General features: G+C 36.2%; 2 protein-coding genes across 4 annotated transcripts; one reads left to right on the forward strand and one right to left on the reverse strand.

Moving 5' to 3' along the window:
- The first annotated feature begins 230 nt into the window (after window positions 1–230).
- Window positions 231–6124, forward strand: Sara (Smad anchor for receptor activation). Its single transcript, XM_068289134.1, is given in 9 exon segments — window positions 231–329; window positions 562–727; window positions 729–1377; window positions 1440–2868; window positions 2936–3214; window positions 3275–4298; window positions 4359–4479; window positions 4550–4714; window positions 5431–6124. Coding segments are annotated over 8 exon segments (3960 nt in total). The 5' UTR covers window positions 231–329; window positions 562–587; the 3' UTR covers window positions 5584–6124.
- Fkbp14 (peptidyl-prolyl cis-trans isomerase Fkb14) lies at window positions 6058–22748 on the reverse strand. 3 transcript variants are annotated; one of them, XM_068289138.1, is made up of 5 exons: window positions 22635–22748; window positions 19992–20172; window positions 7156–7244; window positions 6905–7092; window positions 6058–6713 (listed from the first exon to the last, which is right to left on the reverse strand). In XM_068289138.1, the coding sequence occupies exons 2-5, from the start codon at window positions 20168–20170 to the stop codon at window positions 6534–6536; spliced, it is 636 nt and encodes a 211-aa protein (XP_068145239.1). In that variant the 5' UTR covers window positions 20171–20172; window positions 22635–22748; the 3' UTR covers window positions 6058–6533. The 3 variants fall into 3 exon arrangements, with proteins under 3 accessions (XP_068145239.1, XP_068145237.1, XP_068145238.1); XM_068289136.1 differs by having other exon boundaries at window positions 6893–7092; XM_068289137.1 differs by lacking the exon at window positions 22635–22748 and adding an exon at window positions 21087–21103 and having other exon boundaries at window positions 6893–7092.
- Window positions 22749–23505: the final 757 nt, after the last annotated feature.

Here is a 23505-nt window from a genome sequence, read left to right on the forward strand (position 1 = left end):
ATCAGGTCTTCAAAAAATATTCCTATAATAATGTGTCTCCGTCTCACAGATACCCTGTTGGTTATACTTTTACTATGGAAAGATTTTGACTAGTTTTTTTTTATTTCTAGCTGAAAACCCGGCAACACTCTTCCAACCACGTCGAACTAGCCATTTTTTTTTTTGCTAAAAACAGTGACAGCCGAAAAATACGAAATAAAAATACTAGAAAAATACCCCTATTATAACAGTTCCTCGGGAACTAGTTCATTTTCGTACAATGTAAATTTGCAATAGGGATTATATTTGTTAATAAATTTAATAGAAAGGAACAACAACAACAAATAAAGGCAAGTAAATAAAGGTAATTAACACTAGCCGAAAAAAAGAGAAATGCGTGATGCGTAGATTGGCTGATAAGCTGGAAATCGATCGGGAGCATCATTCCAAAAAAATGAATCACAACATTTTTGCTTCTTGCATTGTTTTTTGTCTTTCCTTTTTTGTTCCCATAGAAACTTTTTTTTTGTTAATCAAAATATTTAATTGCGTCTCTGTCTCTTTCTCGCTCCGGGTGTTTAGATTGAAAGTTTATCGACGGCTCTCGAATGGATCTGGTGGATATAGATCAGGTTTTGGATAATTTGGAATTGGAATTGGCTGCCTCAACGACAGCGGAAAATCATGATCTACATCAGCGTCGGCCATTGGGTGATGGAGCCAGTGGGGGGATCAGCAGCACCGGGTCCAGTCGGAGGAGCAACTGTAGTGCCACCAAAGAGCACTTTTGTGGGGGTCTCACAGGTGTTCAATAGCCTCGATGATTACAGAAACAATGTGAAATCCTTGGAGCAAACTCCACAAACTTACAATTGGCAAACGGAGGAACAGCAGGAAATACCCACCCACAGTAGAGAGCAGCCAATAGAAATTGAAGAGGACGATGATGATGATGAAGAGGAGGAAGAGGAACCGCATGATGACATAAACAAATTCAGTGAGGAACAACAGAAGGCCCTTAAGAATGGCGATGTAACCAATTCAATTCAAAGATCCTCTTCATCCGAGTCATTGACAACATCCTCATGTTCAACTTTCTCTTCTGGTCCATCGCCAGTCAGTCAATCCGAGGAATTGAGCGATAAAGTGCCAAGTGCCCTAGAGGTAAAAGTTCCATCAGGTCAACCTCTTGCAAAGGAGCAAAATCAGCCTGCAGAGCAGAAAGTAGACGAAGTGGCTCAGGGTCTATCATCTATATCGCTGACAAATACCTCTGAATCCATGTTACCTGAAGAGGTGACCGCCTCCTCTGCTTTGGTTAAAGTTATCAATGAGCTAGAACAGTTGGAAGAGCAGGATACGTCAACACAATTGGTAGAAAATCTTCCGCCAACTGAGGTAAGTCTTAAATCAGCTTAATTCAGTGGCCTTTCAAAAAATTTCTTTATAATCTTTTATAGGAAATTGCTATTCCACCTGCCCAAGCGGCAATGCCTGTTGCCAAGGCTAACAAAGAGTTACCCAAAAATAGTCAACCTTTGACTTTTTGCTCTACAATGGATGAAATATCGGATACTGAACTGGATAGCATGCTGCAGGAGATTGACATTGAACAGGAAGAGATTTCCCTTTCCGCTTCACCTGTAACAGAAGAGGAATCGGTGAGAATTCTATCGGAACAAGATGAAAGAGAATCCCATTCCAATGACCAAATGAATGTGGATAACTTCTCCCAAGCCTCGACTGTGGAGTTTGCTGAGCTGAGACCACAAGAGGGTGGAATAGTCAATAATGCGGATGGGGCCTCGTCAATCGGCAGCTCTGAAACAGATTCCCTCTCTGGGCGTAAACTAGAAGCAGAGGAAGCTCTAGAACAAGAGTCACAGCAGCAAGAAATTATAGAGGGCAACCAGGAGGAGGAGGAGCAGGTGGAGCAACGTCCTCAAAGACCACAGACATTGGATTTAAATGGCTATCAAGGAGATAATGCAGGACAGACGCCGCCGGCGGCATCTACAGAGGAACTGCAGCCACCAGCTTTAGAGGGAGAAACAGAAGTGGAAGCAGAAGCAAATGGAGATGTCTTAGCCGATGATGATAGTCCCATTTATGAGGCAGTCGGTTATAGCGATGATCCTCATGCCAATTTGGGCAAAGTTCCACCCATTTGGGTGCCAGACAATATGGCCGGACAATGTATGCAATGTCATCAGAAATTCACAATGATCAAGCGGCGTCATCATTGTCGTGCCTGTGGCAAGGTTCTCTGTTCCATTTGTTGTTCCCAGAAATTCCATTTGGAATTTGCCAATGAGCAGGAATCTCGTGTTTGCGTGCAATGTTTTATGATCTTAAGTGAACGACAAGCGGGCGGTGTGGCCACATCGACAGCGGCTTCAGCCGCTTTACCACCCACACCAATGAGATCGCCCAATCCCAACAATCCCATGGAGTACTGCTCCACAATACCGCCGCATTGTCAAGTGGCAGCCTCTCAGTCTGGTGCCCAACCGCCAAGTGTGATTGTTCCTGTTGGAGTTTTGAAAAAACCCTCCACCGAGGGTAGCTCCTCCAATAGCAGCTCCTCATCAGATGGTCAAAAGAACCGTAAACGTAAAAGTGTCATGTTTAGTGATGGCATTGCTCCGGGCAGCGAGCTGGCCAGTTCTATGGAACAGCAACAATGGGGCGAACAGTCTAAACAGACGAGACGCGGTCAAAGGAACAATTCTGGTGGTGGACAGAAACCCCCGACACCAGCTAGCACCGAAACGCGCAGTATTGATAGCACCACAATGGGTCTGGTGGCCCAGTTATTCAGAGGATCCATTCCACCCAGTGCAGCAGCTGCCACATTAACAGCAGTCTCTCAAGATTCAAGTCGAGCTGGTAATAATAACGCTCTTTCTAAAATGTTTTCCCTCTCCTTGACTTATCAGTTTCTTTCTTTTTTCAGTTGCTCCAGTTGCCACGGCGCAAACATCACCACGTCGCAAGGCGGATGCAGTGCGTTCACGTAAATTGCCACCGAATGGTGATGCTCAAGGTTGTTATATACCCATCGAAGAGAATGCCTTGCCTCCAATTTGTGTGACCTCCAGTCAGGCGACCAATTGCTGTGATGTGGACTACAAGGAAGTCAGAAATGATAAAGATCTTCTCGACAGATTGCAACATGAAACACTCAAGTTTATTGTGAAAAATAACTTTTACGTCTACGTCAAGATTGTCAACAGTAAGTCGAAGAACTCTTTGTAAACGATTTTCACTAAAGAACCTCTCTTTCGTTTCACAGTGAGCTGTTGCATGAATCGTTGGGTATTAAATTTTACCACCTCGGGTCTGCACCATGTGGGCAATGATGAATTGATTATGTTACTGGAAATTAAGGAACCCAATACGAATAATAAGGCCGAGTCATTTGAGGCCGTTCCACGTGATATCTTTCAGCATTTGTATGAGATTTATGTTGAGGCCGAAAACGCACGGTCGGGTATACATGAGTTGGCCTTCAGTAGTCCACGTAAAGCCAATTTCTTGGGCTCACGTGAGCATGGTGGCTTCATTTATCTACGACCCACCTATCAATGTTTACAAGGTGTCGTTGTGCCGGAGAATCCATATTTAGTGGCCGTTCTCATACATCGTCATGAAGTGCCCTGGGCAAAGGTATTGCCCTTACGTTTAATTTTACGTCTGGGTGCCCAATATCGTTATTATCCCTGCCCGTTGATATCGGTGCGTAACCGTGAATCGGTTTATGGCGAGATTGCCCAAACGATAATCAATTTCTTGGTTGATTTTCGTAACTATTCCTATTCCCTGCCAGCTATACGGGGGCTGTTTATCCACATGGAGGATCGTCAGACGACAGTGCTGATACCCCGTCATCGCCAACCGGATGTGATTAAGGCCATAAATAATGCCAGTGATCATATATTAGCATTTGCTGGTAATTTTTCCAAAGTCGCCGATGGTCATTTAGTTTGCATGCAAAATATCAATGATGATCGCACGGAAATGTATGCCTATTCCACGCAAGCAATTAATATTCAAGGACAGCCACGTAAAGTCACAGGCGCCAGTTTCTTTGTGCTAAATGAAGCTCTCAAGAGCAGCAGTGGGCTATCGGGCAAATGCAGCATTGTGGAAGATGGTCTTATGGTGCAAATAATGCCAGCTAAAATGGAAGAAGTGCGTCAAGCTCTCAGAAATCAAACAGACATTGATATTGTCTGTGGTCCCATTGAGGCTAATGAGGAACAAAGTGAACTTGTTAGCATTAAATGGGTTGATAATGATCGTGATATCAATGTGGGGTAGGTAAAAGTTAACAAACATCAAACTGGCATTGTTAACTTCTTTCATTTTTCTTTTAGTGTCAAATCCCCCATCGATGATAAGGCCATGGACGGCATAGCTAATATGCGTGTACATGCAAGTTTTAACTATTCCAATGCCAATTACGCCATCAAATTGAGTGACATTTTTATAGTCAAGGTATTTACATTGGAATTGTTCTCATTTTGCTGTTTCGGCTAAAATTTTTCTTATCTCGTTTTTCTTCTAGTGCGAAGATTGGTATGCCACAAATGGTGGCAACTATACAGATATCACCCGCATAGCCGAACAATTGGCTCGTAGCGCTTCAATGGCTTTGTTACCCTTCTTAGATCTTTTAGTTGCTGCGGGCATAAATAAAGTTGGCCTCCGTGCCACTTTGGATCAGGAAAATGTAAGCATAAAAAAACAAATGATTCAATTTTTTAGTAAAAACATTCTCCAAGCCTTTTTATCTATTTTACTACCATTTGTAGAAAGAAATTGTTTCTTTATAGAAAACACATCTATCAATTTGACCTCTACAAACCTTAAACTCTATCAGTTTTTGAGACATTTAATGCTTAAGGGCCCAAACTTATCACAAATGATTTATGCATTTAGATTCCAAACCTTCCTTTTGCCTTATGTTTGGGAAATTTTCTATTCCCTCGCATTGTCAAAAGCTTTTCATAACTTTTTAAGATGAAGGACCAATCTTACTTGTCTTCCTTACCTATAGACACAATGATTGTATAAACATCTAGACTTGAAATGGTAAAGTTCAATCTATTTCTTTATAACTTTTCTTAGATTAGACATGGAAATTCGAATTTCATCAAGTTTTAAGAACAGATTATAATGATTATATTGAAAGGCGTCATAAGGGCTTAAAGGCTTTCATGTTATATATATGTACCTATTCAACAAAATTGAAGATGATGCCTGTATCTAAAACTATCTAGAACTAGAGTTGATGCAAAGAAACTGAGGTTAGATTCAGGATCATCAAACCGTAACTTGCAATGTCTTTAGATACTTTAAATTGTTTTCGTTTAACTTTGATTTCTATTCATTATGGTCTAAACATACTTTCAAACTTTATATATTTCATTGTCTGTTTCCTTTCAGGTCGGCTATGAGGCTGGTGCTCGAGGGTCTAAGTTGCCGCCGCTTTATATGAATGCTTTGGATAATCATTTGATAGCCACATTGCATGGCGAATCATCGGGTATACAAGAGGCGATCATATTGGAACTGGTTTTCTATATACTGAATGCCTAAAAAACAAACAAACAATAAGAAGAAAAACGTGAAGCAAACAAATTATAATAACCTCTAGTGCAATTTTTGCTTGGTACTCGTACTTTTCATAAAACAATTTGTGTGTGTGTTTTTTAATAGCTATAATCTCCCTCTATACTATATAAATTTAGGCCTATCAAAGTGATTCTCTGAACTCCCTGTGACCCTGACCCCTGACGTGTTTTTTTTTTTTTTTGCAAATTGTGTATATAAAAAAAGTACTCCATTCCCGCCCCCTCTTTTAACCCCTTTCCACTTTATATATACATAAAATGGCAACTTATTTTAATGCTTGAACAAAGTTTCTTTTTCTATCTCTTTGTAAATTGTCCAAACAAAACAAAAAAAAATGAATTCACACAATTTATTTCTTTGTTTTATGCATTAATAAAAAAAAAAAATATATATATAACTGTTATACAAATATATAAAAAGGCAAAATGAAACGAAAACTTTTGGAATTGTTGTTAATTTTTATTATATGCAAAATTTATTAAATTAATTTAATTATTCTTTGTCATTCATTTTCTTATTATTTCTTTTCTTTTTTTTTTTCTTTCTTGTCAATATAACAACCTATAAATGTATATAAAAAAGGTTCTCCTTCTTCACATTCTGGGATTTCGTTTTTTTTGGAGCAGAGAATTATGATTGATATATATATATGTAATGGTTTCTTATATACAAAATATATATACTATGGATATATGCATATGTATATTGTATGACATTGCCTAAATGGGATTACACAAGTCAGTCCACTCAAAAAGAAAAAGTTCTCATTCATTATATAAAAATTGTGATTTTTCTGTTCTTTTTTTTTTTTTTTTTTGTTTGTTGATGTATGTAGGTATATATGATATATAAACTTAAGCACTCTTGTCCTTGAGAGAGACACGATATGATTTATGTGTGTATATCGCTGAATTCTACAGCTCGTCATGCTTGGGACCAGAGAATTCATCGTGTGAGATGAAACCATTCTTATCCTTATCCTCATGCTGGAAAATCTCTTCAACCAGTTTATCATTCTCGGCCAGCATATTCTTCAATTCAGCCGAATCCTGACCCTCCACAGCGGTCATTTGTTTCTTCAGATATTCACTGACCTGTCCAAATCGAAGCAGATTAAAGACAATTAGTGACAAAATTAGAGAAATCAATGGGTTAAGGTGAAAGTGTTGGTTAGTTAATTGTTTGGTAAGATTGTATGTGCCCATATGCCTAAGGATATTTCACATTGTAGAAGGATATAGATAAGATGTGCAAAAAAATGTTTGATCCATACATAGACGATTACCTCTTCGCGGCTCAATTGCTTATCGGCATTCTCATCGATCTCCTTGAACACATTTGTGGTGGGTGGAGCATTGCCAATGTTGATCAATTCCACATCAAAGAGCAAAGTTGCCTTGGGGGGAATCACATTGCCAGCACCCTGATCACCATAACCCAATTGTGGTGGGATTGTCAGTTTACGTTTCTCACCTGGAAAACAACCAAATGAATTTTAATTTGCAGCTCCAGTTTAGTCGGCGCTTTTCAACTTACCCACGCACATGTTGAGCAATCCTTGATCCCAGCCCTTAATCACCTGACCAGCGCCCAATTGGAATGTGAAGGGTTGGTCCCGGTCAAAGCTGACAAATAGAAAATGAAAAAAAAAAACCCAGATTGTTAGCTGCCGCTTGTTAAGTGGTTTTTTTTTTTGGGGGTGGGGGCCAGAAAAAGTTTCAAGTGTTTGGTGGAAAACAGTTCAAAACTCATTCTCCCGTGCACATCACACATCATCTCAAGAGGATGCAGGAGCAGAAGACACACATTCAAAACAATACATCCTTTTTTTTGTTCCCTCCCTCCTCCTTCTGCTTTTAATACTCCCATAAAAAAAGAGGGGAGCAGAAAAATGCTTATTCCCTGTCTTCATCTCTAAGCAAATTATTTGTTTGATGGCAAATTCGCTTTAATTTGTTACGGTGTGAAGTGGGCGTGCCAGGCAGGCGAGGGGGGGTTGTGACACATCTGAATGTCTCACTGTTACTCAGTTATGCATGAGGCTTCTGGAGCATGATGTATGATGTGACACAGTTGCAAGTGGGCATCATCAAAATGAGCATATAATTTGATGATTATGGCGGGGTAAAACAAAAGTTAGATGATAAGGATAAAACTGAGATATACATAACATGACTATTCCAAATTTTAAGCACTTTCCAACTCAAACTCAGGGGAATTGAATGATATTAAAAAAAAAACACGCCCCGAAAAAGGTCCTTTTAAAGATTTGGGTTCCAAACTTAAAAGATGCTACATGGATGTTAAAAAATTCTAAAATGCTTAAGAAAATTTTAGAAAACCATTTAAAAAATAAGTAAAACGAACTTGTTTACCAAACTTTTCAATTTGATTGAATTATGCTAAATTTATGTTGAGAAATTTTTCAAATTGTTTACGAAAATAATATGAAAATAGATTTTAACAAAACTTTTCGCTTTGATGAAAAGATGGAAACATTTTTTGAAGAATCTTTTTGAAGATGATAATGAAAATGATATAGAAAAAGGTTTTCAACTTAAAAAAACTTTTCAAAAGGTTTTAGATGCTTTATTCAAAAATTTCAACCAAAATCATGCTTCAGAAAACATAGGAAGACAAAACTCAGTCTTAAAGGAATATGGTAACCTGATCCAAATCCAAGTTTAAAAAATTCAAAGAAACTCACAATCAGTTATAAAGCTAACCTAGAAGAAAGAGAGGTGAAAATATTTAAACAGATTTTGGTTAAAGAGATATTTCAAACTAAGAAACCCAAAACAAAAGGTTTCTATTCTGTTTAAAGACTTCTTTGCTCTTTTAAAGGACGCAGAGTTAGCGGCTTATTAAAACTGAATTTGAGTTTTCAAAAAGTTGAGTTTCTTAAACTTGTATTTGTTGAAAACTGAAACCCAAATTGTATTTGGAAATACTATCTAGAAGGCCTTCTATAAGACATACCAAGGACCATACCTTCGTCTTGGGTATTCCAACTCCTTTTAGAAATAACAATTAACATTGATTAAGCTTATAGCTTATTTAGTATAAATAAGTGATAATATGCAAAAGCAAGACAAGTAGCTTAACATTTATGGCCATAAATCTCATAAATAACCAGTTTAATGCTATGAGAAAAGAATCCTGCTACCAGAGATAAACAAAAACACACACACACACTCATACACAGAAGCTTGTGTTACTCGATCTGTAGCAATAAAAAATTCGCACATATTACTAGAAATTCATGGAAATTCATGGAAAATAATGCAATAAAAATTCAGAGCCACAGACAAAGTCGAAGGTGTCTTAAAGGATATAAAGCCTGGCCCTTAACCGCATCAAAAAAAAAAAAAAAAAGAAACAACAACCCAACCCACCCCCGTCCCCACTCTCTATACCCACATATACTCATTCATACACCTCAGTCGTAGAAATTTTTTACGCTTTTTTATTTCATCAGGAGATTTGCACTTGAGCGAAAGCCACGACAACGACGACGACACTTTGGTTACGCTCCAGCAACAACTGCTTCAACTCCAACTCCATGCGGTAGAGCAGCTCCACATTTTTTTTTTTCGTTTTTTGCTTGGTTGGATTATGCCGCGGCAATCCGCATGCCATCATCATGACTTCCAACTTGAATTTGAAACAACAAAATGTACAACAAGCAAAACATGTAAAAATGTTTTGCGAAAATGCCCAAGAGATGCACATAAAATATTTAACAGACACTGCCGAAGGGGGAGAACTTTGCTCTTGACTAGCCTCGCTCCTTCTTTTCCTCCTCCACCTCCATCTCCCTCAACATCTTTCACGTGCCGACACCCTCAAATGCATAGAAGTGTCGCCCGAGGTTCTATATGCTATGTTGGCCTTGTTAATCATTTGTTTTTCTTCTTTTCGCTCTGGCTATAATCTGTCTCTTAGCTCTGGCCATTAAAAACTGATCGGGCTTCAGGGGTTGTCTGCCAGGCGGGGGTGTTAAGCCGATGCAACAACATTTCCCTCCAAAGTCAAGAGGCAACAATGAACTTTGTTAAACAACAATAATATGTTGAGAACTTTTCCTCAGCCATGACCCAAGTGACACATTTCAATTCCAAGTTCAATTTATCTGGGGACAAGTTGAAGTTTATATTCAAATATTCACTACAAGCTGCAATTGTGATCAAAAAGTTCCAAAACGTTTCCAAAAGGTGAATAGAAAAACTAACAAAGTTTTTCTTTCAATTATTTGTATGACAAATTTTAATTTCTATTCTAATGCAAAGAAAATTAATGCAAATTTAAAGTAAACTTAAATCAATTTTAAGTTTCGAATTTAAGGAAAAAAATATTGTAAATACCCTTTCAAAACGTCACAGTTGTTTAGTTCTTTATATATTTAATATAATAAACTTGTTGATGGGGTCAAAATTATTTGATATATCTATGTATATATCAAATAATATATATATACATACTTATATATATATTTCTCAGAAAGTATGAAAGGTAATCAGAAGCCAAATCTATTCTCTAATCCATTACATTGAAAAACCAGAGGGCCGGGGCTAACTTCGACCGCGTCAAAGTTTGTATACCCTTGCAACTTTTTGGTAACTCTTTCCTTACCTATTAGCCATCAATGTGGAAGAATGTTTTATCTAAAAAGGCTTATGTTTGCGAAAGAATGGCCTACAATCATAGGAAATAACGAAGATATTGATCAAAGTCACTGTTTTCGACCGATCGTTCCTATGGGAGCTATATGATATAGTCACCCGATCTTGATCAAACTTGGCACAGTTATTTATAGGCGTAATAAACTCTCTAATATTAAGTTTCACGATAATAACACAGAAAATAAAGAAGTTATTGAGAAAAGTCACTGTTCGTGACTTTGGCGTTTGTATGGGAGCTATATGATATAGTGGTCCGATCCGGCTGAATCCGAGATATACAACGCCTGCAGTATATACAAGCCTACGTGCAAAATTACTGCTTAAACAAAATTATTTCATTTCATATCTCAACAAACCATTGGAAATTAGTTCTTAAGATTTGAAAGCAGATTAAAAGGCATTAATCCAACTTGAAAATAAAGACAAGAATTTTGTAAATTAACTTTTTTAAGTTTATATTAATAATTTTTCATGTTTATTGCCATTTTTTGTCTCGCCAATTCAAAAGCCTTAACAACAAATATAACTTTCGAAAATGGGTGAAAATTTCGTCAAGTTACAAATTCGCCAAGTTAAAATGAATACTGCATTTAGTTATTAACAAATTGCTTAACAACTTTACTTCCGATTCAATTTCAATAATGTTGAAATTAAAACGATTAAACATTGTGTGTGTTTTTAAAGCTGTTTAAATAAATTAATGAAAAAAAAAAAAAAACGAGAAGAGAAACGTTTAAAAATGTGTTGATTGTTTGCCAGTCAACACAAATGGCCATGTCCGGGTTCATGTCCGGGCGTTGTGTCCATCTTCATATATTCTGTTATGCCTGGACAATGGTTCAAACTCCCAGCTAAAGCTGGAGCTGGAGCAGGAGCAGATCGACCAAACAGGCGGCAACAAATGTCCCAAACATCAAAAATTTATGAAACACAAACTGAGGAGAGTCGACAATTGTTCAATTTGTGTGTGTGTGTGTATATGAGTGTGTGTGTGTGTGTGTGTGTGGAAGAGTAAACTAAAGGTAAATTGTTCAATGTAATTGTTGGCTTAAACACTTGACCAAGAAAAGAAAATCCGAGGCCTATTTAAAGGGAGAATATATACCTACAAGACTTTCAACCGCCCTCTCTCCCCCGCCACCCCCTAAAAAAAAGGAGAAGAAAATTATCATAAAGTCAAACAAGTAATGCAAACTCATTTTTTCTTCCGACTGCCTTTTAAATATTTAACAAGTTTCGATTTCATTCAAACGCATTTAAAATGCAACTCAATGGGCGTACAAACATCCGTTTACCATTACGTGATTCGTGTTGGAGATGGAACCGGAGTTGGAGCAGCTGCCACCAAATCATACCCAGGCACTTGCTTACTGCATTGACTTTCAATCCAATCAAATTGAATCCTTTTCCTCTGTCCTTGGCTCTTCAGTCTCTCCTGGCATTTTGATGACCTCGATTTTATGTGTCCAGCCAAGAAAGTTATAAAATCAAATATGCGTATGGAAAAAAAACCCACAAATAAAAAAAAAACCAGAGGGCCGGGGCTAACTTTGACCGCGTCAAAGTTTGTATACCCTTGCAACTTTTTTGGTAACTCTTTCCTTACCTATTAGCCATCAATGTGGAAGAACGTTTTATCTAAAAAGGCTTATGTTTGCGAAAGGATGGCCTACAATCATAGGAAATAACGAAGACATTGACCAAAGTCACAGTTTTCCACCGATCGTTCCTATGGGAGCTATATGATATAGTCACCCGATCTTTATCAAATTCGGCACAGTCATTAACAGATATACTAAACTAACAAATGTTTAATTTGAAAGCAATCGCGGTAAAAGTAACGAAGTTATTTACAAAAGTCACTGTTTTCGACCGATCGTTCCTATGGGAGCTATATGATATAGTCATCCGATCTTGATCAAATTTGGCACAGTCGTTTATAAGCGTAATAAACTATCTAATATTAAGTTTCACGATAATAACATAGAAAATAACGAAGTTATTGAGAAAAGTCACTGTTCGTGACTTTGGGGTTTGTATGGGAGCTATATGATATAGTGGTCCGATCCGGCTGAATCCGAGATATACAACGCCTGCAGTATATACAAGCCTAGGTGCAAAATTTCAGCTCTGTAGCTCTTACGGTCTAGGAGGAGTTTGCGTTGATCCAGACGGACGGACGGACGGACGGACGGACGGACATGGCTATTTGAACTCGTCTCGTCGTGCTGATCAAGAATATATATACTTTGTATGGTCGGAGATGCTTCGTTCTATGCGTTGCACACTTCTGACCAAAATTAATATACCCTTTTTGCAAGGGTATAAAAAGGTAACGTATACGTATCCGTAGTTGAATCGAATATCTTTTCTATCAGTATTCCCCTTTTGGGCGACAACTTGGCGATTTAAGTAGAAGTCTTTCGGGATGAAAGTCCTTTTTGGCCCTTGGTCAATGTGCGAACAATTCGCACAAACCAAACACCGAGAGAGAGAGAGAGAGCCAGAAACTGAGAATAAGTTTTTCAACCCACCAAAAATTTATATCCCAGATGGCTGCATCACGTTTTTTTTTTTTAAGGGGCGAGGCGGGCATCCTTGATATCTCATTAATTATTTAAACTATCTACAAATGTGCGCCAAGTCATGAAGATTCTGTCTGCCAAGCGAAATATTTATATGCGAAACACTTGCCATAAAAGTCAGACTGGCAAAAAAAAAGAAGAGAAAAAGAAGAAATGTTGCCACATTTTCCTCTATGGTCTTTGAAACTTGATTGCTTCCATATGGTAATGAGCTTTTGAGGAGAAGAAGACACCCAACTCCAAAAGCAAACAACTCTATTATAACATATGATGATGACGACGATTTTCATTCTCATAGCGAAACGAAGCATGTCAAGGCATTGTGGGTTCATTGAGGCCTGACCATCATGGTTATAACCCATCATCATTACCTGCCTACCAACCTGACGCTAAATAGTAGCTCTTCCCTTTCCTGGGTGACAGTCAAGGTTGTCTGGTTTTTTTTTTTTGTCTTTCTTCTTGTTTCATGTCTCTTTATATTTTCCTCTGCACCAAAAACTTTCACTTTGAAGTGTTTCGTGTTGTTGTCGTTGTTGTATTTTTCTTTACGCACACTGCTTTTGGACATTAAATTGCACTTGAGGCGCTGCAAGAGACACAGAGAGGTGGCATGGTAGTTGCACTTGCCTCTGATACAAATCATGCAAGTAAGATATGGCTAACGGCCACGACGACAACGACAGACGTTGGGAGACATGGGGTGCGGGGCGAGAAGGCCCAGGCCCAGGTTCACTCTTGGCTTGTTGTCAAAAATTTTGAAACATGGCTGCAAAAACTACTTTGTTAACCAAAGCTACTACTACTGGGCTGTGCTCCATATACACTTCAAGTGCTTGGTCATATCCACTTGTATGTCCACTTAAAAAGTCAAGTTACTTTATTATTAATCCAATTAATTTGTAACAATTTTGTTTCGAAACCTTTTTTGATGTTATCTTGATTCTTAAGTGGTTAAGATATCAAAAGTTCTTTAAGTTTGGAATTCAAACACCTCTAGAGTAGTCAGTTGATAAATTTGGTTTAGATTTTGATTTTAGAGGAAAAGTTGACCTTGATCTTCATTTTGTTGTTTCGTGCTCTCTCGATTATGTTAGGTTTAGCCAGTGGACATTCATTGGGAGTCCCCTATAGACATTGACCAGAATTCTTAGCAAGGGCTTATAAGAGTTGGTAGATTGTTCATTTATCCGCATCCTGCGAGCGAGTTTAGTAGATGGTCTCCCAGGTACCTAAACCTCATTGCTGTCAAGGCTGAAACATTCGCATAGGAGGTGTTTAAGCGTTTCTAGAAAGTCTATTACTTTACATTTCCTTTAAGAAAAAGCTGCGTTTTTTGGCTGAAGGACTTGAAATTTTGATATATGCATAAGGAACTTAGTATTCTACTGATGAACCTCTTAAGTTTATAAGTAAATTCTCTGATCTACTCTAACATATTGCTTGCAAAGGGGATGAAAGTTTTAGTTTACAAATATGTATGTCTAAAATATCCTAATGAAAATTTAATAAATTTAACGTTAATTGAGAGCTATTTAGAAACCAGAACAGTATCTTTTATCTAACTTTTGAGTAAAATGCTATACCTTAATTTATAATTCTTCGTACTCGGATAGACTCTTATATACATATGTAAGTATATAAGTACCTTATTGATATTATAGTTTCGTTTCTCTTAGCGACACATTTGACTTTTATCAAGAGTTAGGAATACATTCTTTTAAAGCAATTAGAAAATCAATTATAACTTAATGACCTTAAAGACTACATAACAGGAGAGATCCAAGTTTTAGTTTTGTGAGTGAATTGTAAAGCCTTTAGCTCTTTAACTAAATTGTGTAGCCTAAGCTAATTAAGCTTTCCCTCCATTTAATCTAAATGTTAAATAGAGTATTCTTTATTCATTACTTCCATTCCATCTACCTAACTGCTCCAAGTATTTTGTAGAGATACGCGAAAAAAAAGAAAAGAAAAGAAAATAAAGAACACACGAACTCGGCAGTAACAAATTAATTTCATTTGCCCAATGACAACAAAGAACATAAGAAACTTTCAAGCATATATCATAAAAATAAACTATGGTGGGGGAGGAGGGTGGATAAGAAGTAGAAGGGCTTCATGGTAGCTTCTCAACTCTAGCTGGAGCTCATGTTACGCGTCAGGCTGATTAGAATATAGCGGCAATGTAGTGCATAATTTATACCCATAGAATGAAGGTTTGCGGGTCAAAACTTGTTGATGAAAGCAGAGACAAAAGAACAAGACTAAAACAGAGAAGGGGAGAGAGGGAAGAGAGCATGGACCAAGATGAGATGAGATGAAACTCTGAAGCGGGGTGTCATAGACAAAGTATGTGGGCACGTGATGTGGCCATGGTCATGACAGGTATACATAAGGCAGACAAGGTAACAATGACAATAAAAGCAAAAGGGCACGTGACAGGACTCTCATTATTGAATTAGTTATAAAGGAGTGAAGATGGCGGGGAAAAGGAAACATTTTAATTGTAAAAGACGTTTCAGTTTTACATCTTTCTTGCTCTTTTTTTTTACATTTTTGACCAAAAATTCAATTGTTAGGTAATCCTTTTTATAAGCATTGAGGCACGAATGCAAAAAAGGTTGTCTTCCATTTCATTTTTCAATCATCATTTTTACTTGTTTTTGATTGGCATTTCAATTGAGCCTGATGTCAAATGCACAAAGAAACTCCCGGGTAATTTTCCAATCTGTCTCCTTTACTCTCTCTCTCTCTCTCTCTCTTAATTATCTAGGCTTAAAGAAAGGGGTTAAACCGAAAGCTACTGTAGCTAATTTCCGGAGCCTAAGAAAAATAACAAAATCAAAGCTACAAAAGCTAAAATCTTTCAACTTAAGTATCTTTCGCTCCAGGGGCAAAGAAAAACAGAAGAAAAAACCTGTGAAACGATTTTGCATTAAAAACCTCTGGCAAAAACCGCTGTGAAGCTTACTCGAGTGCACTTGACTCACTTGAACGCTATGTCAAAGTGCCACCCAAGCCAAAGAGATGGGTGGACACGGAGGGTGTTGAGGGTTGATGGCCAAAAGGTATGTCTAGTACAACATAAGAGAAAGGTTAAGCTCTCTAGCAACAAGTTGTTGTCGTCTTTTAGGGGTAGAAGGATGCGATGCACTCTCTGATTGAGTTACTCATCCTAGCGGCGTCCTAGCAAAATGTTCTGGGCTTTTGCCATGCTAAATTAAACAGCAATTGCAAACTTTCTCCACACACACACACACACACTCACACACGCACACACACTCAAACTTTTAGATAATTTTTGCATACTGGCTAAAGGTCTCTTCAGGTAGAAAATCATTTCCTTCTATTAGAGACAGACTCAATTTTCTGGCCAGTTATGCAATCAAAATTTTTGCATTCATAAATGTAATATATCAAAAAAAGAAAAGATAGAAAGACCCATCACCTAACGAGATTAGAAAACTAAAATAAAACCATAATCATTTTTATTTTGTTGTTTTTGCGATAAAATCAGGAAAATTGATAATAAACAACTCGACCCTAATCAAGCATGCCTGCCAAAATAATCACACGCCTTAAATAGAATATAATATATAGATACTTGTATTATGGTATCAAATGAATGTTTCAGTTCACACACATGAGCGCAACATAATACCCTTTTCTTGTCTTTAATTGGCTTTTGGAAAGAAAGAAGACCACACGAGACTCGTGTTTAACATTAAGATTTATTAACTCATCATGGCCAGAAAGGAGGTCAAAGACGCTTTATAATTAGCCTAATTGTACCATATTCATATCTTAAGGTGGTTTATCTTTAAGCGTGCGAGTCAGTGACTTTAATTTTTGGTAATCTTGTGGACCTACTCTGATAAGACACTGTCATTAGCTACACATAATATTTAAACGTATCTGTTAAATTGTAATTAAACAGTCTAAAGTAAGAGGGCAGCCTAGTGCCCTGAGTTTAGCAATTAGTGGACCATAATAGTTTTTAATTTAATTAAAGGTGAAATAATTAAAGGTCTTACCCTTTAATGAAACATACGGTCACTGATTCAAAGGGATATTGCCTCAGTTATAACCTGCATAAACGTGAGGAAGAAGTAAAGGCTCTGGGACAAAAGCTGAACTGTTGGACAACTTTAGAGGATTGTTTGACTTTGTTTAAGGATCTTCTGACAACTTTAGCGCAGTATTTGACTTTATTTGACTTTGTCTTTTCCTTGGTTTTGTAGCCCTCTTAGCAACAGAGACAAAGAAACAGTCGAAACATTAGATTTTACGTATTCCAAAGAAGGTCTAGACCAAATCATTGAGATCAATTCCTCGAACTCAAGAGGTTTAATCCACATCGACTGCCTGAAGAACCAATTTACAACCTAATCTAACCTTCTTTATCATTACATACATAGTATGTACTTTTTAGGCAATTTTTTTAAACTAATTTCATCTGAAACTACATTTTTAGTCTATTCAATCTTTTAAAATCTTACATCACGTGACCTTAAGTTCTCATATACGTTGATATTGGAGTATACAGCACAACTGGAATTTTAAAACACATCTTATCATATATATTATAGTGCTAAATCAAGATCGTTTGATGTTCAGCCATGAAAATTCCACAAACTTCATGGAGGCAAAGTTTTTTATGGAAATTTTACTCAGAATTGAAGAGTTTTATTTAAAAACAAATGCAATTTTAAGGATTTTAAGGCTCTATACATAAGCATTAATTCAATTTTCAGGATGCTCAAACTCTCATGTTAGTTAAACCTTTTTAGACACTTGCTCGAAGGGAATATTATTTTGGGTCAGTAGAGATCAATATTTTTAAGATTCAAAATTGCTTTTCACTTTTCCTTTATTACTTTGGATGCCCTTAACATGTAAGAGGTCATGAAGATGTTTCAACTCAATTTTGGCCATATTTAACCATGGAAATTTATGAAAAATTAGTTAAACATTTTTTTTATCCACAATTCACAATTCCTTTTTATACCATACACCCATAGGGTGAAATGGTATATTAAAGTCGCCAAAATGTATGTAACAGGCAGAAGGAAGCTTCTCCGACCCTATAAAGTATATATATTCTTGATCAGGATGAATAGCCGAGTCGATCTAGCCATGTCCGTCTGTCCGTCCGTCCGTCCGTCCGTATGAACACGCAGATCTCGGAGACTATAAGAGCTAGAGCCACCAAATTTGGTATGTATACTCGTGTAGTATGCACATGTTCAGAGTTAATTGGAATTTCGGCCACGCCCCCTTACGCCCCCAGGAATCACATAAAACTGTTTTTCTTAAAAAGTATAACAGCTAGAGACATCAAATTTGGTTTATATACTCGTTTAGTTGGCGCGCAGAAACTAATTCTTTAAACTTTTTGCCACGCCCCCTTCCGCCCCCGGAATTTACATAAAACTGATTTTCTTAAAAACTATGACAGCTACCGACATCAAATTTGGTGTGCAGACTAGTTTAATAGACGCGCAGAAACTGGCTATTTAAAAATTTTGCCACGCCCACTTCCGCCCCCGCAAATCAAACAAAACTGATTTTATCAAAAACAAACAAAGCTAAAGTCACCAAATTTAGTATGTATACTGGCTTAGTATTCGCGCAGAGTATATATATTTTCATATTTTGCCACGCCCACTTCCGCCTTCATAATTAAGAAAAAACCGATTTTCTCCTGTAGTTTTTTGACTATCGCATTCAAATTCGGCAGACTAATTAATCTTATCTATTTCTACAAAACTACCAAATTTTATTGAAATCGGACTAGAAACATGCTAAATATGCGTATGAACGTATTTTACTACGCGGTCCACAAGGCCAGAATTGGCCGTTGGCTAGTAGCGGCGCTAGAGTGCTCGTGTGTTCGTAGAGTGAGCGAGATAGCACATACTATGAAACATGTAAAAACAATTTAATAGACATACATATGTACATTTGGTTTTCGAAATTTAAAAAAATTTGTTTCACCTGGTGTATGGTATACCCGAGTCGACGAGTCGACTTACTTGCTTCATTTTCTTTAAACATTAATGGAACTAGCTTCAGTTTTGCTTCATCGCAGGAAAAATAAAACCTAACTTTAGGATTAAACCTCGAAAAGAACAGAAATCTAGACGCCTTGAATGTGTAAAACTGAGATGTGGCTGAAGCCAAAATATTTGAGACAAAAAGTTGTTCAAGAATTGGTTGAATTTGAAATTTTAAGAGACATTTTCCCCTTATTAGTTTGTAATTCTTTGAAACATCCTTTAAAAACTTATATTTTTTTAGAATTTTAAATACAAATAGAAATATATTTTTTAAAGCGTTTTTACTGAGTTTCCCTCTCAATTGACAAATTTTTGTAATGAACTCAGACATTGTTTTTATTGATAAGGCAATTGTTAGCCTAAATTCTAAGATAAAATATAATAATCCTAAAAAAACAATGCATAATGATAAAGAAACCATTTGTGAAAACAAATAAAGTAGACAAATTGTTGAAATTAGAAAGAGACAAAACGCAAAAACGCCTCTAAATACTATTAATAAGAGATTGGCAACTGTTTGAAAGAAATGTGATCAAACATTAACCGATTTCTGTAGCTCAGAAATCAATATCAAGAGGAGTATTAACCTCAACTACAAGTTCATGCTGATGCATTTTTTTTTTTTTTTTTTTTTTTGATGCATTTTTACTGATGTGGCCCTGGCCGTTGGTTGTGCCATTGTTGTGCCAGCTAACCACCGACCAACAACAATCAAAACAATGTGTGTATGAAAAAAAAAAAAAAAAAAAAAACAACCACATCCGAGTATCAACAAAAAGTAGACAGTAGGGGGAAAACTCTCTGCTGGGGCAACGAATACAATGAGATCGCTTATCAGTAGGCGTCTAATTTACGACAATGAGCCGACGACAAGTGGCGGCAGCCTATGCGGCAACAAGCTTAATCCCGTCCCCGCCCTCTACCCCAGCAACCTAGAGCAGCCTCATATGCAAATATGTGTGTCCATAGGCTTTAATGCCAAAAACTCTGACATTAACCTGGCCAAAAGACAACATGGAAAAAAATGCAATTATTTGAATGCAACTCACCTGGAATCAAATTTTTTGCCATCAGCCTGTAGAGTTCCTGTGTAGTGCATGGTCAGTGAGTCGCCACTCTTTGATTTCTGATCACAGATCTCAGGTGTGCTGATGACCTCCACTTTGAGATCCTCACATCGGACACCGGCTACCAGAAGGCATGAGAAGACCAACAGTGATTTCAACATGGCTGCAAAATAAATCCGTTAAATGTTGTGTAACAAATTGGCTAATCAACTTTTTGTAATTATGATATTAAACTTTAAAAGCAGAAGAACTTGTTTACTTATGGATAATACACTGCACTGCAAAAGGTGTGACAATTAAATACGAAAACTTATTTTAGAAAAAAGGGGAATCCAAAATGGAATTCTTTTTAAGTGTTTACTTTCTTTTACTTTTGATGATACAACTGTCTAGACAAAAAAAATGATACTTAAGATACACTTAATCGAAATCGCTATCATTTTCTAAATAAAAATTGAAATATTTAGAAATAGGATAAGAAAAAAGTAAATTTTAGAATATTTCCAAAAACTTCAGTTTAAATTTCTCTTGCTAAATGATAAAATGAAATATGCAGAATACTTCTAAAACCTTCTTATTATATTTGGACATTGAATTCAGAAATGTTTAGAAATAAGATTAGAAAAAAGTAAATTTCAGAATATTTCTAAAACTTTTTGATTTGAAATCTATTTGAACTTGAGTAGAATTGGCAAATTTTACTAATGAATGGAAACTGTCTTTTTTTTAATCAATTCATCATGTGAATAAGGAAACCAAATTATTTTTTCTTTGAAATCCTTTAGAGATAAGATCCGGATTGGATTAACATATGTTTCATTAAGAAATATTTGGAAATAAGAAAAGAAAAAGTTAAATACAATATTTGTATAAGAATATCTTTCTTATGAAGATATGATTCATCTTACAGCCATTCCACAAAGATATTTAGATATATTCCCATAAAGAGCCCAGTTGTTGTTACTCCCACTTAGATAAGTGGAATCTTTCAAATCTTTTGAGTTTTCTTTTTTGAATGTTTTCATCCACTTTTTATCACAGTTCAAACACTTTGTTAAGGATAATATTAATGCTTACTTTTCGTTTGAGTTTAGTTTAGTTTATAAATTGAATTACACTTCTGAACAATGTTAATTATATTTGAGAGGACACCAAGTAATAAATATTCACTTCCTTATAAACGTTACTTAACCACAGCGTCCTGTCAATAATTTAAAAGAGTTTCCACCGACTGCAACTGATGTTAAACAATGTTTGATCTCAAATGATTTCAACAAACTTTTATATAGAGAAAATAAATCAATCTCTGACACATTTCCGACGCTTACTAAGCGATTGCTCAACAGTTCAACTTCAGTTGGACAGTGTAAAATTCGAATAAAATTCGAAACGATGCGAAGACAAGATAATGGAGGAAGATTTTTGGAAAGAAGATGGTCAAAAAGAAGATGAAGAAGAAGAAGAGATATAAAAATTGCTGGAAAAAATTAGTCATTATGCAAATGTGCAATTCATTTTACGAGGCAACAAGCAAAAACCGATTATGCAATACGCATTGCAAATTGTTTAACCGAAAATCGTATTGATCGTATAAGTATACTCGTCGTACAAGTTGTACATGGGTGCGTATGCGTAATGTTGGTCAAGATGAGAGGGGAATTTCAAAATGTTGTTTATGCATGTACATATGTGTGTAGGTTTTTTATTTTTTACTGATTTGCTTTTGATTTTGGTCAAATGAAAGTTGGCCAATTATTAAGATTTATATACCAACAACAATAACGTTGAAGACCACACTGATGACCATGATGATGAAGTGTTTAGGTCACAAAGAGCGAATCAAAACTTTCACTAATGAAAGGCGTTTTAGCCATCTCAGACACCTTTTTGTCAATTGTGTTACAATGGCTACCTACATCGTATTTACATATACATACATATGTATGTACGTATGATGTATAATTACTTGAAATGATCACAGATTTAAGAGTTTGCTCTTCTTTTTTCCAAGTGGTCAAAAACCTGTTGTAGGTGACCTGATCTTGGTGGTTTCTTTTCCGATAACTTTTTTTTTTTTTTTTTATTATTTTTGGGTTTCAAGTTCATTGAACTACTGCTACTACTCTGAAATACCGTTAAGAAAAAAATATAAACCGTCTTTCAATTTGCAGTTGAATGCTAAATGAAATCTTAACAAAAACCACGTCATGAAAAGTTTTCCCTTACTTAAAACAAACATCTAAAACAAAAAAAATTGTATTTGATTAGCTTAAATGACCGGCAACAATTTTGTTTTTTCTTTTTTTTTTTTTTTTTTATTTATTTCTTCTGTTTAAAATTGTAAGCGATAAGCGTTCAGTTTTCTCTTTGCACGCACACAATCAATCATATACACTCACACACACACACAGACACACTCGATCTGAATATGAATGAAAAAGACACGACATCATATTATACATATGTATGTGGGTGTATGTGTATGCGTATGTGTGTGTATATATAGTCAAAGTACAATCACGCTTTCTTTCTATTTCTAATCTAAACACACCAAAAATATTCTTTGCAATTTGTCTAATGTTTATCCATAAAGAGTTTTGTATACATTTTCTATTTTGTTTATACCTGTTTTATTATTTGTCAATATATGAAATGAAACACGCGATCGATTCAACGAGAAACGTTTTTATTTACGGAACCCCAACGACACAGACAACTGCCACGATCCAAGTGCTGAAATGAACTGAACAAAAAAATACATCAGCTCCACTACAAAACGCGAGAGAGTTACCCACACATGTAGACACAACACACACACATACACACACCAAGGCAGATGCAGCACTTGTCCACGTAATCAAGTTACTTGAGTTTATCAGTGACGGATCACAAGTGAAAGAGCGCCCAGAATATCAAAACAGATGATGACGAAAATTCAAATTGAAATGGAATAAATTGCTTTATTTTATGATGTTATTTCTAATGAAATATTTATCTGTTTCATTATAGAGAAATTAGTTTGTACATCTTGAGTAAATGTCTAACCAGAGACTATTTTTTCATATTTATCAAAATATAGAGTGAAATTTCACTTTCATTTACAGAGAAGGGAAGCTCGATCTTATAATAAAGGTATCGAAAAAACCTGTTTGGAATCGTCCATATTCCAGGCAGAAAGAGAATTGATCAATTGAAAGGAAGAAAATTTGAGAAAATGTAATAGTTTGTCACTCGAAGAAAAGATGAAGTGATGAAATGTTGATTTTCCACCAAAAACGCGTTACAAACTCAAAGTGGAATAGAGGAGTATATCCCCATATATGTATGTACCTATGTATATAAAGACTATATATTATTAATCCTGCTCTAAGTAAAAGCTGGGGCTCTAAATAAATCTAATTTTCCAGAATTATAGATTATTATGTGCCTAACTTAATAATCAAGCTTGTTAATAAACGCATAAGTAACAAAAGGAGTTGTTATTTTTTCGAATTTT

This window comes from Drosophila tropicalis, unplaced genomic scaffold (genome assembly GCF_018151085.1).
Source record: "Drosophila tropicalis isolate 14030-0801.00 unplaced genomic scaffold, ASM1815108v1 contig_593, whole genome shotgun sequence".
NCBI classification, from domain to species: domain Eukaryota; kingdom Metazoa; phylum Arthropoda; class Insecta; order Diptera; family Drosophilidae; genus Drosophila; species Drosophila tropicalis.

Coding starts and splice junctions, on each gene's coding strand:
- Fkbp14 (XM_068289136.1), bottom strand. CDS start 20,170: ATGTTGAAATCACTGTTGGTCTTCTCATGCCTTCTGGTAGCCGGTGTC. Junction 7,093..7,155: donor ATTGCTCAACATGTGCGTGG/GTAAGTTGAAAA, acceptor GTTGTTTTCCAG/GTGAGAAACGTAAACTGACA. Junction 6,714..6,892: donor GCGAAGAGGTAATCGTCTAT/GTATGGATCAAA, acceptor CGATTTGGACAG/GTCAGTGAATATCTGAAGAA.